The sequence below is a fragment of the Physcomitrium patens genome, chromosome 5 (genome assembly GCF_059467195.1).
Source record: "Physcomitrium patens ecotype Gransden chromosome 5, ASM5946719v1, whole genome shotgun sequence".
NCBI classification, from domain to species: domain Eukaryota; kingdom Viridiplantae; phylum Streptophyta; class Bryopsida; order Funariales; family Funariaceae; genus Physcomitrium; species Physcomitrium patens.
The window spans coordinates 7,899,206-7,916,114 of record NC_143414.1 but is presented as its reverse complement, the minus strand read 5'-3'; the positions used below and the strand labels follow the sequence as shown (position 1 = coordinate 7,916,114).

Below are 16,909 nucleotides of genomic sequence, written 5' to 3'. Positions count from 1 at the left end.
TTGATGAAAGCCTGTTCTTAAGAAAAACAGATTCAACGAGGAGCAAATAAAATCATGGAAGGGTGGGAATGAAGTGAGATGTAGAATTAGGGCTTGGTGTTTTCAGGGCAGCGGGGAGGACTGACTTCGCAGAGGAGGAGACATGGGTCGCGGGGAAGGGGTTTAGGGTTTACGCCTAGAGGACGGCCCTTGAGCCAATTCAATTCCAAGCTTCTCTTGCGATGGCGATGGCGTTGGCGGCCTTGTTGGCCAGGCTGCGCAGCCAAGGCGCTGCTAAGGTGCCGCGCCATTCCCTGCTTCCCGATCTCGTTCGCCGTGCTCTGCTGCCGACGGGGATTTCTCAGGAACAAACTTATGCTACCAGAAGTATGCCTTCAAAGTCGCGAGGAGCATGGGAGGTCAGTTGCGGTCATTACTTGTTTGTCTGTTGAATACTACGGGGTTGGAGTGATAGTGAAGAGGATTGTTTGAGAGGGATTGGGAGGAATAGGGAAGGATCGTTCAGTGCGGATGGTGCTCTGGGGAGTGGATTTGTGTGATGTTGTTAATTTGAGAGGTGGGATTGAGATGTTGCGCAGAAGTGTGGAAAGAGAGGTGATATGGACAATGAGGACTACGGGTATGCATGGGATGATCATGAAATGGGGTTTGGCAGGGAAGCTGAAATTCCACATTACGGCAAGAAGCAACAGAAGGAAGAGAAGAAAAAAAAAACGGGCAAGAAATCTTTCAAGCTGCGGACGGAAAAATGCTTGAGGCCTTTCAGCTTAGATGTTTTTCTGTCTGGGAAGTACATCCACGCTAGCGTCATGCATCGTGTTACCAGCAAAGTGGTTGCGGTTTGCAGCACTAACGCTAAGGAGTTCCGAAACAATTTGAAATCATACAAGGACTTTACTGCTTGTAAAGTTGTTGGAGAGACTCTAGCTCAGAGGGCTAAAGAAGCAGATGTGTTCACGGTCGTGTATGAGCCCAGGAAAGGGGAAAAATTTGAGGGGCGATTGGCAGCCGTAGTGCACACCATAGAAGACAGTGGCATCAATGTGGACATGGATTAAGGTTTAGGCCGTGACAGGTACACATGATCCGTCGTACTTGGCTCTGAACGCTTTGCCATCTGTATCCTTACTGTGAGGTCTAATTGTCTTGTGCAGTCCATCCAGTTCAGTTATCCTCTCAAATCACCAGAAAGTTACAATCCAACACTCTAGCTCACCTATTCTTGTCGTGGCAATATGTAGATTGTTGTCAATTGCCCAGGACTCTGCTGCGTTCTCAATAGAAGACTGGGTTTTCATGCTTAAATTTAAGTTATTCGAAGAAATTCGCAGTCATTGAGCGGTAACCGGAAGAAAAACCGAGAGGTTAACGAGAGAGGTGGCTTGAACTTAGCGTTCTCTTCCACGACTCACAAGTCCTGCGCAGGGTGCTTTTCCCATTGAATCTGTACCAGTGAAACTTAACAGCGAAGTTGCAGCGCTTGTGATTTCATGCCCATCTTCTGATGAGATTGGTTGACAACGACATCACGATTGGGCTAGAGTAGAAGAGAGGATAGAGAGCGAGTTTGTGCATATTGAGGATAGGTGTAAGGATTGAATGAGGCAGTTCAGATGTGATATGCCTGGCACTTGAAGCAGCAGTTCATTCATTATTTTTGTTCCTAAAGCACTTTAATTTCTACTCCGTGCACAAAGCTTGATGAAAAGCTTGAAATTTTTGTGAAGCTGAATTGTTGCTTGGATTGGCTTTTACTGTCTGTTACTCTATGATACTTGTTCAAAGAAGTAACTTCATCGCACACGATGCTCCCGTAATCCACCCTGTACACTATCTCACACATCCTTGAGTGTGTCTCGTGATCGTAAGCACAGGAGCTGGTGCAGATAATATAGGTGAATGGCAACCATTGCAGTCTGACTTAGTCTCTGTCGTAGGATGGAATAAGGTCGCTGCTTCACACAGTTCTCCCCCGATCCAAAAATGTGCAGATTTTGAGGGCTGAAATGCAAATTTCTGCCTTAGATTCATGCTCTTTTTTGGTATGATAGTTCGTTGGTGACGCAATTGGTTTCTTTAAATGTATTCTTGGACCACCGTAAGAGCTGCTTCTTGATCTCTGTCAATGGCTGCAGGTATTTAATGAGCTTTAGTATTATGCTGAGCGTGGATGTACTGGTGGAAACCAGCCTTTTGTCCAAAGACTCAACCTCTTCGAGTTTCCAATTCATGCACATCAGAGCTGCATCTGCTAGGTTTGGACACGAGAACCCTTCCGCATAAACACCAGGAATGATTGCTCTACAGGTGGGATAGTCTTTATACAACATGAATCCTTGCGGCTCCGGCACTAAAAATCATTTGAATGTGCACCAGTACCATATTCACGATGGATCAAGCAGGTCAAGTGGAACTTGAGTCTATCTTTTCCTGCATCAAGGTACTTCGTTTGCAACATTGAAGAGAATTAACCACCTTCGTCTTTGGTGATAGGAAAAACAAGCTGCGAACATACACTTTCATTCAATATTTTTCTTGTCGCCATTCATTTCAAATATAACGGAGAGGACCTTTTCTAGAGTAGGACTGCTAGCGTGGTAACTCGTGGCTTCAGTATTAGCTTAGCATGTGTTCAACAACTTGAAAGAAAAACTTACCTTAATACTGACAGTGAAACAACAGAAGCTGTAACACGTAATGAGAATCTACTGAGCTGTTCCTGCTGTCTCCACACTCCTTCGTCGTCTCTCCCAAATCTGCAACTGCTTCACCTAGAGGCAGCCAGCTAATTTGCATAAATGTCCTCAGCTTAGAAGATGCTGAGGGTACTTCTGAAGGTGTTGCAAAGCGAGTGGAGTTGGGAAGAAGTGACGGAGTTCTGATGCGGAACAAGGTGGGTAATTTGTCATGGAACTTCCCGGACATGGCTATGGACGCCACGCCATGCTCTTAACGACGGACTCAATCCAAGCGTTTACAGAATGGTCAACTTCATGGGTGAGTATTTTAGCACTCCAGCTGGCTGCTTAGTAAAGTGCCGTGTCTTTTTTAGTTTTTACCTTCGCTGGGGTTCCCGAAGTCTTCGTGCAGTAAGAGATGAGCTGCCAAGATTCAGGAACAAGGAGTTTCCCTCGAGGATGCGTTGACAGGTGAGTCTGAATGGGCTGCTTGACAGATGCTGCCTGAAACCGGGAGAGACATGTTGGGTGTTGAAATTGTAGGTGACCAAACTGAGAGCACCCAAACATCAGATTCTTTCTACGGTAGATAACACCTTTCCAGCTTTTGAAACCCCTGCTTTCATTTCTGCATCTGATTTTTTGCGAACTTCTGGCAAAATTGTTACACATCGAGTGTGATTCCCTGGTGGTGCCTGCGTATCAAGTTAATTGATGTGGAGGTTCTGATTCTGTTCACGCCCCTGACCTGTGTCACATAACTGCCGCGTTATGTTGGCACACATTTGCGACACCCTGGATTGACGTATAAAGTAGGTTGGATCTTCAAAGAATTTTAGGAACAGATAAGAAATCATCTTCTCAATCTCCCTCCAAAGCGTGCCATATTCCAGTACGGGATATTCCTGTTTTTTTATGCCTTTATGATCAAAGTCGCTGGAGACAAGGTTTCCAATACATCCCACCCGCATCCATGAAAACTCCCACCTAACAAATCGCTCTCAATCTAATTTTGATACCTGCGAGGGCATTCAATGCTATTTTTCGCTCGAAGTGCTACAGAGCGTGATTGAACAGACTAGCAATGCATTGGAGAAGAATAACTTCGGTATCTCGAACTGAGAGCACCGACTTGTTTGGTATACTGCGGTGAACATGCGGATGCTAAAGATGATCTTAATAACCTTACGTGAAGGGACTGCAGGAATAATAAAAATATGGTACATTCAACATATCCCAGGTGAAATCCTAGTGAAGCTTTCAACAATTACTGCGCTGTTGCGCCCTCTGCTATCAATGCATAGAAGTAAGATAACAAATGTGGAAGTCAATAAAGATTTACAAGGCTACCGCAAGGAGTATTCGGGAGGTACACTGCTAAATTATCAATGAGTGTTTTAGTCAAACGGTACAATTGAAAGAAGGACAATTGGATGCATTGAGTAGACAGAGCCGCTAAAGCACAGCTTCCATTTACAATTGCATAATCGAAACAAATGCTAAGCCTCACATTTACAATACAGTCTAGAATGTAATCCCTGTCTAAAGCTAATTCTGCAGCAGGCAGACCACCGTGCTTGACGAATCGCCAAAATAGTACCTCAATCCAAATCTTAATCTCCTAGAAAATGAGGCAGCTGCTAAATCTCCTCGAGCTCAGCTTCTAGGGCTTCCAGGGAAACAGGGCCCTTCAGTGGCATGTACTCTCCCAAATAGCCGTCCAGGTGCTCCGAAAGTGCGTACCGATCAATGCTCTCGTGGTGATAGGACTTGCACACGAAGTAAACAACAGTTTGCACCAATATACCGATCAGAGTCACAGCCGTCCACAGCAGCAAGAGCACCAATCCGAAGAAGACTCTGCCAAAAAGGCTGTGCACATGGTGATGCGACCTCACCGTCACGTTGTACATGAATAGGACGACGAAGGTGCACACCGTATAAATGAGGAACACGCAGCATCCCACCCATCTCTTGCCTTTGATGAGCTCGGTGCTCTTCTTCAGCGCGTTAATGCCATAGCTGTCCTCTAAAACGGACACAACACTAGCCAGATGCCACACCACGTTGAAGTAGAACAGAAAAGTGTAGAAGACGATTAGCACTGGGATGCCGAGAAACAACACGTTCATGCCAGTAGCGCTTTGTAATGCTAGGAGGAGGAAGATGACGACGAACAATGCGACGTAGTACAAAAAAATTAGAATATGAGCCCAGACGAAGGTGAAAAACAGCCGCTTCCAAACCTTGGGAACCACGCTGATCACCTTCACATAGGATAAACCTTTGCCTGTGTAGATGCTGGCCACACTGTAAACAATCGCGGCAGTTGAGAGAAGAGAGAAAGCAAGGATGAATATTACGTAGATTACTGTAATCACGCCGAGGCCGAAAAGTTCAGAGTCTAGACTGCTTTGGGTTTGAGCCCTTGCGGCTGAACCCATCTGTTCCGTGCCGAGCTTTTCCGAGTCCCAGTGAATCTTTCTCCATAATGGATGGGTAATCAGGTCGTGACAGAAAATAACGGCCCCCAAAGGTAGCACCAGGGTCAGGGATAAGGAGAGGAAGAGACGTAAGTGCACTTGCAAAATGTTGTACGCTTCCTTGCAGATTCCTACCACCCCTAAACTTCGCATTTCATCTGGTTCGCTGTCCATCATGAGAGACTACAACGCACTCTTGAGCTCCTTTCACAATCCAAAGGAGGTGATAACTAACCCAAATCCTTTTCAAACACTAGATAATATTCAGTATCTCACCCTGCACCAACCTCAACATACGATACTCTGTCATAAGGGTTTCCCAAGTGAGGCCGCCGTAACGTTCCAACCAAGAGCGATACCAAGTGTCCAGTTATTCTGAGCATTAACCTTTGATTGTGAATCCGCAATGCTTCCCGCAGCACCTGTCTAAGATCCAACGAGAAGCACAAGGCTCAGTGAAGTTATCATTAAGCTTTGGAACATACAGAACTCCGACTATCACAGGGATCTGAAAATGGGAAAATATTGCCAGCAATCTAGCAGCCTCTAGAACCCATTTCCAGATAAACAACGACGAACCTCACAAACGATCACTAAAAAGCCAACGACTCAGACCAAGTAGGATTGGTTGACGAAGAAGGACGGACCGTCATTCACTTCGCAGTTTCCTCGAACTCCACAACCTCAGACATCTTTCGAAAACGGACTTAAACGACCAACCGCAAAGCGAAACTAGGGCAAAGTCAACAGACCCGACAAGGAACCCCAACACAAGCTTCCACCATCAACGCACCGCCACATCAACACACCAAAAAATCCCACCCAACTTCCTACGCACCAGCAATTCTTCACATGGAAAACCTCCCGGAACCTAGACCTGAAGCCACAAAACTTAGTACGCAAGCAAACCTACCTCCCAAGTTCAGCTGAAACGCAACGACAAACGTGGAACGCTCGGATCCGTCACGTCGTGGGGAAGACTTGACGACGACCAGCACGAGGGGTCGGTACGAAAAAATAATGCGACCTTGCAATGCGGGAAGGACAAAAAAAAATCGCCGCACAGGTGAAGACAGCTATGAGTCCTCGGAGGGTAATGGGGGCCAGAGGGAAGCTAGGGCCAGCTCAAGGTTGGTGGATTGGCGATGGCACAAGGTGCCGTGACTGAGAGCACCTCTCGCTCTCTCCACGCGATGAGTCAACATCCGCGACGTATTGCACTTAGTCGAGCGGATAAAGTATGCGGCGCTGGAATATCGCAGCAGAATGTGGTGAATAGACTCATCGTCCAGATCATTGGTGCCAGCCGATGAGATCCCGATGTGGGTCCCACATCGAAGGTTCTCACCAAGCGGCCGGCCTCCGTCACGGGATCCGTGCTTGGCCCTGGTCCATGATTCCATCTATCATCCATTTCGATTGTTGTCCCTTTAGGGCCTTTAATGAACGCTGTTTCGCAGTTCATCCCCATTCTGACACCACCCTCTCCGTGTTGTTGCCTTTTTCCAGCTTCACCGATCAGGTTCCGTGGCGATGCGAGCCAGGCACGCGAATACAATGTCGATGCCGAACTACAAGGTCGTGATAATCTGGATGGGTTTCCTACCGCACGCATCGATCTCTTGACGTTAAGTTTGATAAGAATGGGCAGTTGGGTGGCGTTGCTCACTTGCTCTACCCATTCAAACACCACGTATCTTTGGTGTGGGACGCTTGTTGCTGAGTCGGCAAGTGTGAAGCAACACGCTTCATTGATCAGTTTTGGCCATTCCAGCTTGATTTGAATAGTCAGCTTGAAGAACGATAAAGTCTCCCGATAGAAGTATCCGCAGTGCCAGATAAAGAACTTTTACTCATCAGTTTCGGCAGCTGGAATGAGGGTCTTACACTGGAACTGGCTCACGGCTGAACTCTTCATGCATCGAATCTGACGCCGATGCCATCGAGATGCTATAATACTATGCTCATCTTTCTGCGTGCTCTTGGTCGTACCTCGCTTAAGAGATACATCACAAAAAACCTCCCCGTCTTCTGAGAAAACGTTACACTCGAGCATTTTCCTCTGGTTACAATCGCAGTTGATCTACAGAAAGACTCGCAGATATCTTCAATGAGGGGAAATCCAGCGCAGACTGAGCATTTGGTTCCACCATGGATCCCTTCTTGTTCACATCGCCTCGACTTCGAAGATTGCTGAATACTTCACTGAGCATTTAAACTAGGGAACATCAGATTCCAAGCTTCATCAGTTTCAGTCTGTTGAGGTCGACGAGGAAGGCCTTTCTGGGCACAGGCTTATTGTGGAAAGCCTCCGGAGCACAAGATGAATAATCTCCCTCGCACAAGATTTCCTATAAAGCTGTCATGAGGTGCTTTGATCTGTGAAATCAGATTCACCGACTGCAAATTCTGTGAATAAGAACAATATTGTGGTTGAGTTTAAAAAAAAAAAAAAAAAAAAAAAAAAAATCCTAAATAGCTATTGTAGTTTAAACAGAAAAAAATCCGCAAGAATGAATTTTCATACAATAAATATAAAAGATTACAAAACCTATGTGATTGGTAATTATACATTTCTGTTTTAATATATTATATTACATTTCTTCATATTAAATTTGATATGAATAATTTTAATATATATTAAAATTAAATTTGATAGATATTTTTCATTTAAAAAATATTATAAGCTTAAAATAAATTCCTTGTAAAGAAACATGAAAATTAAATTTCTAGACAAAATTGTAAATTATTCATTATACTGTTTAATCTACATACAAACAATTAACAATTGATGAAATCTATATGAATTTTTTTATGACTTAATAACATAATTCAAATGCAATATGAAACCTATTGGGAAATTTTACTAAACAAAATGAGAAAAAATAGAATTTTCATTTACGTAATTTTTCTTTTAAATGTTTCAGAATAATCATAATAAAAAATTGAAATAAATTATAAATTATTTGAGGTTATTCTTGCATATTAATAATTCAAATCTATTTGAAAGTATATTATTGTACTTGTTAAGATTGCACTAAAATGATTCTAAAAAATAATTTAGGTCGAGTATAATAGAAGCTTGATGTATTCTTGATAAAAAGAATATATAGTCAACAGATTTTTATATTTAAATTTATAATTTTGATGAAATTTGTGGAAGCATCTCTAAAATTATGGTTAGTGATTGAAGTTGACAACAGCTATTTACGAGTGTAGAAAATATAGTATAATCTATGAATCTTTACTTTTACAATTTCTTATTAGTATTGTATTGATGAATTAAAAAACATTCAGTAAATATAGATATTTTCAACATGATTAATGCATGCAATAGGGTTTTATAGGAAGTGAAACAAAATTATCTCATAAATATAATTATGATTCATAGTTATACTTTTTAAAAATAAAAAATTTTATTTTTTTTTAAAATAATATGTACATGGTAAATAATAGATGTATATGATATATTTCTTTTTCTATTTTGTAACTCTTGAATAGTTTTAGAGTAATTTTTTGAAATATGTTTGAATTACACTGTATTACTAATTTTTTCTTTTACATATATATATGACATTAGAGTTTGTCAACAAAATTTCAATCAATAAGCAATTATTAATAATCTTCATTGATAAAAATTTATCTAATTTATGATTAGTTAAGTTTTTTGAAATATTATTATTAATAATTTTTTTAAGTGTTTTATAATTAATATATAAAAAAGTAAAAAAATTAAATCATTAGATGTAATTCTATCAAATTAGTATAAAAATACTAACTACATATTTTAATTATTCTATTATAATATAATAATACTAAAGAGAAATATAAGAACATTCTATGATAATTATTTTATAGTCTTAATCAAACCTAAAAACCAATCATTATATAATTTGGAAAATTATATCGTTATTAAGTTATTTTTTTAAAATATAATTTGAAATTTTTAAGATTTAAGAATAAAAAATATTATCATGATAAACTATTGTTATTTAAAATTTTGCTACTTTGTTTAAATATAAAATAAAATAAATTAAAATTAACTATATTATAGGTGAAATATTAATTAAAAAGTTCTATTGCAATTGGAAATTTATCTTAAGTTGTCTCTCCAATTGTTTTAAAGGAATTATTAGTTTATATTATAAAAATATAAATTTTATAATTTAATTACAAAATATGATGGTGTTTTTATTTTTAAAAAATTGAATATTTAAAAAAATTATTTAATTTAGAAAATACTATTATATTCTTAAATTTAAAAGTTTTTAAAACCAAAATTAATTTTACAATCACATCTTCGTATAATTTAAATTTAAATAAAAAATATATTTTAAATTATATATATATATATATATATATATATATATGTAATTGGATCTAAGTATAAACATGTCATTTTTACAATTCAAATAGATAGTGAATCAATTCTTGATAATTAAAATATATAAAGATTCCAAAAAAAAATACTTTAAAACATAATAGACTAATTAACATAAACATGTTAAAAACCAAAGTCTTTGTTACAAAAGGTGGATAAAATTTGATTTTTAGAAGATAAAAAAGTAAAAATTAAGTTGTTGCATGTTTTAATAGAGTTAATTAAGTTTATTATCGTAAAAGATTTTATTGTGATTTGCTAATATAAGTAGCAAATATCTTCTAAAGAAGTTGAAGATGGTGAATTTAATGACAAGGTTTTTAAAGATTCTAGAATAAAAAGAAAATAAAGAAATCTTTAGGATAGTAGTAAGTGATGCCAAAATCTTACTTCAAGTCCAAAATCAAAATGTTTTAAGAGTCTCTAAACTAAAATTGAAGAAGAAATATCTAAAATTAATACAACTTTTATAAAAATAGACAAGGATAATGACTTTAGAAATTCTAGTATTGAATAATATGAGAATGGATCATAGTAAAATAGGAATTTCTATTGAATATTAATACTTAACAATATTACTATCAAGAACAATAATCTACTATTAAAAATAAATGATTTATTAAATTAGTTAAGTCAAAGTAAGTTCATCAATTGAATCTACATTAAAATAATGTATTATGAAATTTAGATTTATGCAAAAAGAAAGATAAAAGATTTAACATGTAGGATAAGAAATACATTATAGAAATTTGTGGTCATGCTATTTAGATTATACAATGCTTTGACTTCCTTTATTATTATAAATTATTTCATTTGCTAAGAAAATGATGAATTTATTGAAATTTATATTTATAATAATTTTGGTCTTTTTAAAAAAATGAGAAAGACCATAGAAAATATTTATGTGTAATTCTTAATAAGTTGCAAGATTAATTGTATACAACCTTGGAAAAAAATATCTTCTTTGTAATAAGACTTGATTTTTTTAAATACATTAGTAATAATGAGGGTATTAAATTCAAGGTAATAAAAACTTGCATCTATTAATGAATAGAAAGCCCTATTAATATAAAACTATTGGATACTTTCTAGAGCTTATATAATATTAAAATAAATTATTATGAACATTTTTAAAGATTGCAAGTTTATTGATAAACCTCCTCACTAAATAAAATAAGGTTGTTAATTAGAACGACAAGAGTGTGCAGACTTTCTAAAACTTGAAGAAAATTCTAACATCATTAAGAGTTTTTGATGTACATTTAATTTGACCTTCCATTTGTAGTGCAAATGTAAACAAGTAGTTTTGAAATATATATATATATATATATATATATATATATTTCATACAAGATAGAAGATAGAAGATTTGCTTCCTTTCGAAACAAAAAGGTCAATAGAAGTCAATTGAGATAGTTAACTCATAAAAAACTAATTATATTAAACAATTCATTACCAAAAAACATAAAAGTATTATCTTGGCAAGAGATTTACTAAGGTGTATATGAATAACATCGCTCCAATAGTTTTTGTCAAAGATAGAAGCTCTTCAAAAAGAATTCTAATATTATATCATAATTGTTTTCATAAATGAAAAATTAATAGGAAACTAACATATTAAATAAGTGCAAGAACTTTGAAGCTAAGATAACAAACTATCCACCAATAAATCTCTAAATTTGAACTTAATATAAAGTAAATGGAATAATACATTATATAAAGCATTTGAACCACTTATAATTGTAAAAAGTATATGTGTCTTTATAATTTAAAACTTGGCTATTAAAATTTCTACACTTGACATTGCAATAATTGAGATCAATAGCATTACATCAAATCATTGAATGTTAAAATTTCTACACTTAACATTTCAGTAATTGAGATCGATAGCATTACATCAAATCATTGAATGTCAAGCATATTTAATCATCACTTGCTTTACCTTCCTTACGCCCATGACTTGTACGTTAACATATTTGTCTCTATTCTATGGGATGAAATAGATAGGTAGTCCCATATGTCTACCACATAAATGCATAAAAATCATGAGGCACATTAAGAATCCTGACACATGAGGCCAACCCACTGTTCTAATTTCTACCCAAAACTCGCTCCATACCATCAGAGGGATTTGTGTCAAGAATACAGTATAATTTTGAGCTTGGGGCATACCCATGACGTAAAAATATGAAAGGTTGGAGTGTACAGGTTTGAAAGGTTTGCTAAATCCATCAGGTAAAGAATCGAATTGAAGCCAGAACAGAGAGACCTTAAGTTTCAGTTCTAGCCTAGCTCCCTCAGACAGCACTAGTAACACGCAGGATTGTGCATTAGCCCTGACAATCCAAGGAGTGCGACCACGCAATATCAGCGCGGTTTCACCAATGAAGGTACTTAGTCAAGTCATGCGACACGATAAGATCTCATTTACCTACGACACTCGAGTTCAATCAACATGGATTGACACACCTTCAAAGGCTCTGTAGGTACCATGATGATCTTGCAACCCGTTGGGCTTGCTGCCAAGTGTAAAATTGAATACATCAAGCCAAGAAGGACTGCACTTGAAATCAGTCTTAGCTATCAGTGTTGCAACCTTAACAAATGCACTACTTGTGGGTGGTTTTCACTGGGTTTGATTGAGTTTCCTTCATCCGTTCATACTCTTGACGGAGATCCTCCAGTCTCTTGGAGACCTAGTACATTACATTCGGTCAAGGACAATCCAGAAACGTCAATAGGCACACTAATTTTAAACTACAGCAATGGACGAAAGAAAAGTAGTGATTCTTGGTGTATGCAAGTTTGAAACGCTTTAATGCAAACATTCAACTTTCTTCTTAAAAGAATGGTACATGAGTGAAAGACCTCAAATGAATCAATCAAAAAGACCGCGGATAAGCCAACCTTAATATTGTAGGCTAATGGCAAGAGAACATCTGGCAGCAAAGCCTCTTCAGGGAAATTGCGAAGCGCATGCACTAGCTTCTCAAAAGGCAACTTGATCTGCAAATGACCCGCAAGACAATAATGTGAGCAGCTGCATACATCAAGGTATGGAGGAGTACTCGTCAAAGCAGAAAGATGCTTAATAATCAAGTTTCACATCTATGAGCATGAGTTTCCAGAGTTAATGCGAAGAACCAAATCAATCTTTGCTAGTTTTCTGTTTTTAGTTTCCATTTTAGATGCTCCTGAGTCGAAAAAAACTTATTAATAAGAGACGTGCATCTGACATAACGTTTTCATTAGGGGGTTCACAGCGTAATGAAAACGAATATCCACAAAGCTGAAAGCTTACCAGATCATCCTGGCAATAACGCAGGAGAGCAAGCCCAAGTCTAAAGACAATCTTCACTCCCTGCATTCAATTCACATCATAAGATGGGGTGCCTTAGAGTACGATCATAACAGATAGGCGAGCTCAACAAAACCATAGCATTTCCTATGCCTAGGATCATTGGCTTGCAAACGCAACAAATACACGCAAATGATACTGCAGTGAACTACTCAAGAGATATCAACAGAACACTAAAAAGTAGGGCTAATTGAAAACTACTAAAGCTTTCCTGAATAAAAGTCGAACTGCAAACTTCATGAGAGCTTGTCACATGTACGCAGCTATAAAAACAAGAGAGGAGGAATTGAGAAAAAACCTCGAACAGGAATACATCCCAAATCCGCAAGGCCAGCGAGAAGGGGAAGGAGTAAGAAAAGACTGTGATGAACCATTGACTAGCGTACATGCTCGGATTAATCATCTCTTTTTCAAAATGCGCTCCTACCTTTGGCACAAGCTCTTTGACCAACCTCTCAAATTGAAAGAGGTACTGCTGAACCAACGGCAGACCAACCTGTGAAAGGGGGAAATATGTTAGATACAAGAGACTAGGTCCCTATACATATGATCGTCATTTCAATTTTGGAGCTCGAACAAAATTACAGTGCGAATACCAAAGGAATGATTATTTATATGACAGATGGACCTACCAGGTAAAGGCCTTCCATAGGTGCGTGGACAGCACCTTTCAGTAGAGCAACTAATAGCCAAAAGGCATCTTCCTCACTCATGTAAAGCAACAACAAGCCTGCTAAGAATCCCATCCCCTGACAAATTCACACAAATAACGAAATATTTAAAAGAGCAACGAGTGTTTGACTTCACATGCATAATCTATAATATCTCTACGCATACACCATAACATCTAACCATGCAATCAATCAACAGAAAATCAATACATACGACATTCCTAAATTGCCCGAAGAATTCCTTAAATAAGATTATCCGGCTAAGACTCATATAATTCAATCCTCAAATGTTCAGAGTATTCTATACTTAACACAGAAATCAAAAGAGTGTTCAAAATAACGAAATCAATCGAACATTAAAGCAGAGTGAGAAAGTGAGATTCGAACTTCTACGGAATAAATAAGCTATATTTGTCTACACTACCGTCAGATTCTATGATGCGAGACATTGAAAAAACAGATGTTTTGCAATTTTGGATTTATACCTGCACATAGCCAACATCTCGGTCATAAACTGAGTATGCCTTGAGGACATTGTACAGAGCCCGTTGACCCGGCCCATGTCTTTGCTGGAAGAAAACATGCGATGGGAAAGTTCTCGAGATGTCTCTTATTATATCCAGTTCTGCAGCAGAAGTTTCATAAAGCACCAATTGCTGCAAATCCAAGAGATACTTGTGAACACAAGCCGTGTCATCCATGACGTTGTTTTCAAAGATTCCTCCGTACCCCATTGTAAACTTCAGGACACAAATGCAAAAGACGGATATAGGAAGTCTATAGTTCTAGCATTTCATATAAATTGACATGAAAATGTAAGACAAGAACATTGAGCGTTAAGATACACTCAGCTACAGAAATAGGGTTTCAGGGAGCACCTCGTAAACCCCTTGATTCATGAGCAGCAAATCCCGACTGCCGGAAATCAGCTGCCAGACAAGACCTCTCAGACAATCGGGGATGCCCTTGCGCACTCGTCGTTTGACAACCTGTGGTTTCCTTCTCACGTAGTGCTTCCAGTCTGTGCCCCCAACTCCAATCATCTTGCGCCATTTGCGCAACCGCCGTTCCTCCCTGATGATGAGAAGTACGGTGTATTTCAAGGAAGAATCACTCTAATAACTTCTGACAATCCCGTGCATAAACTTTACTACTGAGCATTAGCGACTTCAGCAAGTCCTAAGACATGTAACAAACCTTTCCCGCTCGCTCTGGGACCGACCCTTGGTGGGAGCAGATGCAGGAGATGTTGGTGACGACTTCACGAAACCATATCTGTCAACAGGGCGCAAAGGCGGAACAGGACCGGGCTTGAATTCCAGTTCATCGGCCTCAGATTGGCGCCTATTTTCACCCTCTGTGGTGGAAATATTCATCGTCATCCCGACTCCCTTCTGATTAACCAGAGGAGCTCACCATAATCGTACTGCCAGTACATAGCATTCACAGCATTAATCTCAACCCCACTCTTATTCAGTATTTAAAGCAAAGTAGCGACCCACTCTCTAACCACTTTACGATACTCAAGTTCAACTACTAGAGCGTCGCTACAGATAACAATTCCAGGCCAAAAATGTGGACTACAAATGCTCTGCCTTCAACAAAATCGTAAGATCAAATACCGAGTAAGGGACCGATTAATCGTTTTCCGTGATCATGACATGGACCATGCAAGTCATGTAGTGGATGACCGGGCGTAATCACAAGTGTTGGAATGTACTACGAATGATCCAAGTTTCCAATCATGTCAACTGACTCAATCGCAAGAGCCGCTTGAAGCGAATAAAAACTGTTTCCCACATCTTCTATGCATCATGATGCAACACATAGCTTTGGTCGCAAGCGCAGTCCCATCCTTGCCCCAACTTCGCGATCTGCTCCAAAGACCAGGTGCAAGAGTAGGTTGAATACACATCAAAGAAGATGATCCTAGGGTTTCTCACTTGGAAGACCGAACACATGCAAATAAACAGCTCTGCTTACCGCAACACCAGGTTCCAAGGCTCTCCCGTCCGGATTCACAAAACCCTCACGAGGGTCCAGACCTATCATAAAAAGAGACAATATCCGAATGCATGCACGTGTAGAACAAAATCAAAGTCGCCCCCCGCTTTTATCTCAAATTACGAATTCCACCACAAAGAAATGCTACGTTCAAAACCAACAGCATGTTCGAAGGGCATCCTATTGCCAGTCGATTTTACTTCCATGAGAACAGGATCGAATAAACCAACCGACTTACAACACGCGTATTCCCATGAGTTCGCGCTTAAATAAAAACTATAGATCCTGCACAGACAATGGCTACGATCTCCGGTGGTTGCGATTCTCACCCCAACCCCTCGTAGCTAATAAACTCGACCACGACCACATTCGCCTCGCCACAACTCAACATCACGCAATCTAGTCCCACACATCCTCCAACGACCATCACAGATTTAACCAAGAGGCACAAACCTCCCAAAAATTCGATCAGAAACGCACCCGCCACACCGCAAGAAAAAACCTCCCCAATCTATCTCTCTCGAGGCGAGCCTACATCTCACACCCCGAAAACCTCACGCGACGCGAGCAGGTAAGTGGGAGATAGGCCAGCAAGTCCACATCCCATGCACACGGGATCGTCAAAACCAGCTGCAGAGAAGGCGGCAGCAACAGGGCAGCCAGTCAAGAATCCGTGAGACAGCAATAGCAAAAAGTTTGCCCAGATTCCTCCCAATTTGCTATCTATCACGCACGACTGATTTACCGAGGATCCACCAGTGGATTCCACGCCGCGGCGATGGAGAGACGGCGGGAAGCCAGGGGTGATGCGAGTTAGTTTTTCCCCTTCTATCCCTCCATCACCGCCCCCTTCCCTTGCTTGTACAAGCATCCACGCCCTTTCTGCAGCGTGTGCAACTCTGTGATTGTGCTTTCGCTAATTCTACGGCTTCTGCGTATGTTAACTTTGCGCGCATTAACATCGTGGCCTAAAGTATTTTGGCACGGGCTCGTTTTTTCAGGAATTTTGTTTGAACGGAAGCGGGCTTTAATTAAATGAAGGCTTCTGGAAATAGACACTGCAATCAGCAGTAATCTAGGGAGTCATGACTATTGTGCCCTTGTGCTGCGGAGCAAACATTGCATCGGTTTCCGCCTGCGAGCGTCGGGGCTCTCGAGCGCAACTTGCACTTGACATTGATTTTGTTCATTGTGAATAAGGTTGGGATTCCTTTAGTTCTATTAGTTGTGGCTGGAGCCGCGTTGCACAAGGAACTTGCTTTGGCGACTTTGTGTGTTCTTAACTAACCTGCATTAATCACTCCTAAAAAGGTCAACTGTGAGTTGAGTAATCC

The 16,909-nt window shown here is 39.4% G+C and overlaps 3 protein-coding genes across 11 annotated transcripts; 1 reads left to right on the top strand and 2 right to left on the bottom strand.

Moving 5' to 3' along the window:
- Nucleotides 1-85: 85 nt before the first annotated feature.
- Nucleotides 86-1,726, top strand: LOC112282354 (uncharacterized). Of its 2 annotated transcripts, XM_024519860.3 has the most exons (3): nt 86-398; nt 579-1,075; nt 1,242-1,726. In XM_024519860.3, the coding sequence occupies exons 1-2, from the start codon at nt 222-224 to the stop codon at nt 1,056-1,058; spliced, it is 657 nt and encodes a 218-aa protein (XP_024375628.1). In that variant the 5' UTR covers nt 86-221; the 3' UTR covers nt 1,059-1,075; nt 1,242-1,726. The 2 variants fall into 2 exon arrangements, with proteins under 2 accessions (XP_024375628.1, XP_090106533.1); XM_090250407.1 differs by having other exon boundaries at nt 579-1,726.
- A 2,311-nt stretch (nt 1,727-4,037) lies between these two features.
- On the bottom strand, nt 4,038-6,390 carry LOC112282352 (uncharacterized). 6 transcript variants are annotated; one of them, XM_024519851.3, is made up of 2 exons: nt 6,075-6,390; nt 4,038-5,587 (listed from the first exon to the last, which is right to left on the bottom strand). In XM_024519851.3, the coding sequence occupies exon 2, from the start codon at nt 5,336-5,338 to the stop codon at nt 4,319-4,321; it is 1,020 nt and encodes a 339-aa protein (XP_024375619.1). In that variant the 5' UTR covers nt 5,339-5,587; nt 6,075-6,390; the 3' UTR covers nt 4,038-4,318. The 6 variants fall into 6 exon arrangements, with proteins under 6 accessions (XP_024375619.1, XP_024375620.1, XP_024375621.1 ...); XM_024519852.3 differs by having other exon boundaries at nt 4,038-5,583; nt 6,075-6,375; XM_024519853.3 differs by having other exon boundaries at nt 5,809-6,138.
- A 5,302-nt stretch (nt 6,391-11,692) lies between these two features.
- Nucleotides 11,693-16,196, bottom strand: LOC112282445 (uncharacterized). 3 transcript variants are annotated; one of them, XM_090250403.1, is made up of 10 exons: nt 16,056-16,196; nt 15,194-15,445; nt 14,769-14,997; nt 14,450-14,645; nt 14,057-14,227; nt 13,533-13,649; nt 13,199-13,396; nt 12,844-12,903; nt 12,450-12,548; nt 11,693-12,238 (listed from the first exon to the last, which is right to left on the bottom strand). In XM_090250403.1, exons 3-10 carry the CDS (start codon nt 14,951-14,953, stop codon nt 12,152-12,154), a joined length of 1,113 nt encoding a protein of 370 aa, XP_090106529.1. In that variant the 5' UTR covers nt 14,954-14,997; nt 15,194-15,445; nt 16,056-16,196; the 3' UTR covers nt 11,693-12,151. The 3 variants fall into 3 exon arrangements, with proteins under 3 accessions (XP_090106529.1, XP_090106528.1, XP_024375794.1); XM_090250402.1 differs by having other exon boundaries at nt 16,029-16,170; XM_024520026.3 differs by lacking the exon at nt 16,056-16,196 and adding an exon at nt 15,555-15,922.
- Between the last annotated feature and the right edge of the window lie 713 nt (nt 16,197-16,909).

Bases quoted from the DNA above. Each gene is read 5' to 3' on its own strand.
- LOC112282445 (XM_090250403.1), bottom strand. From the start codon at position 14,953: ATGACGATGAATATTTCCACCACAGAGGGTGAAAATAGGCGCCAATCT. The intron at 12,904-13,198 runs GTTTTTTCTCAA...AATTGAATGCAG, and splicing joins GGGATGTATTCCTGTTCGAG to GGAGTGAAGATTGTCTTTAG. The intron at 12,549-12,843 runs GTAAGCTTTCAG...GGTCATTTGCAG, and splicing joins GTTATTGCCAGGATGATCTG to ATCAAGTTGCCTTTTGAGAA.
- LOC112282354 (XM_024519860.3), top strand. From the start codon at position 222: ATGGCGATGGCGTTGGCGGCCTTGTTGGCCAGGCTGCGCAGCCAAGGC. The intron at 399-578 runs GTCAGTTGCGGT...GATGTTGCGCAG, and splicing joins AGTCGCGAGGAGCATGGGAG to AAGTGTGGAAAGAGAGGTGA.
- LOC112282352 (XM_024519851.3), bottom strand. From the start codon at position 5,338: ATGATGGACAGCGAACCAGATGAAATGCGAAGTTTAGGGGTGGTAGGA.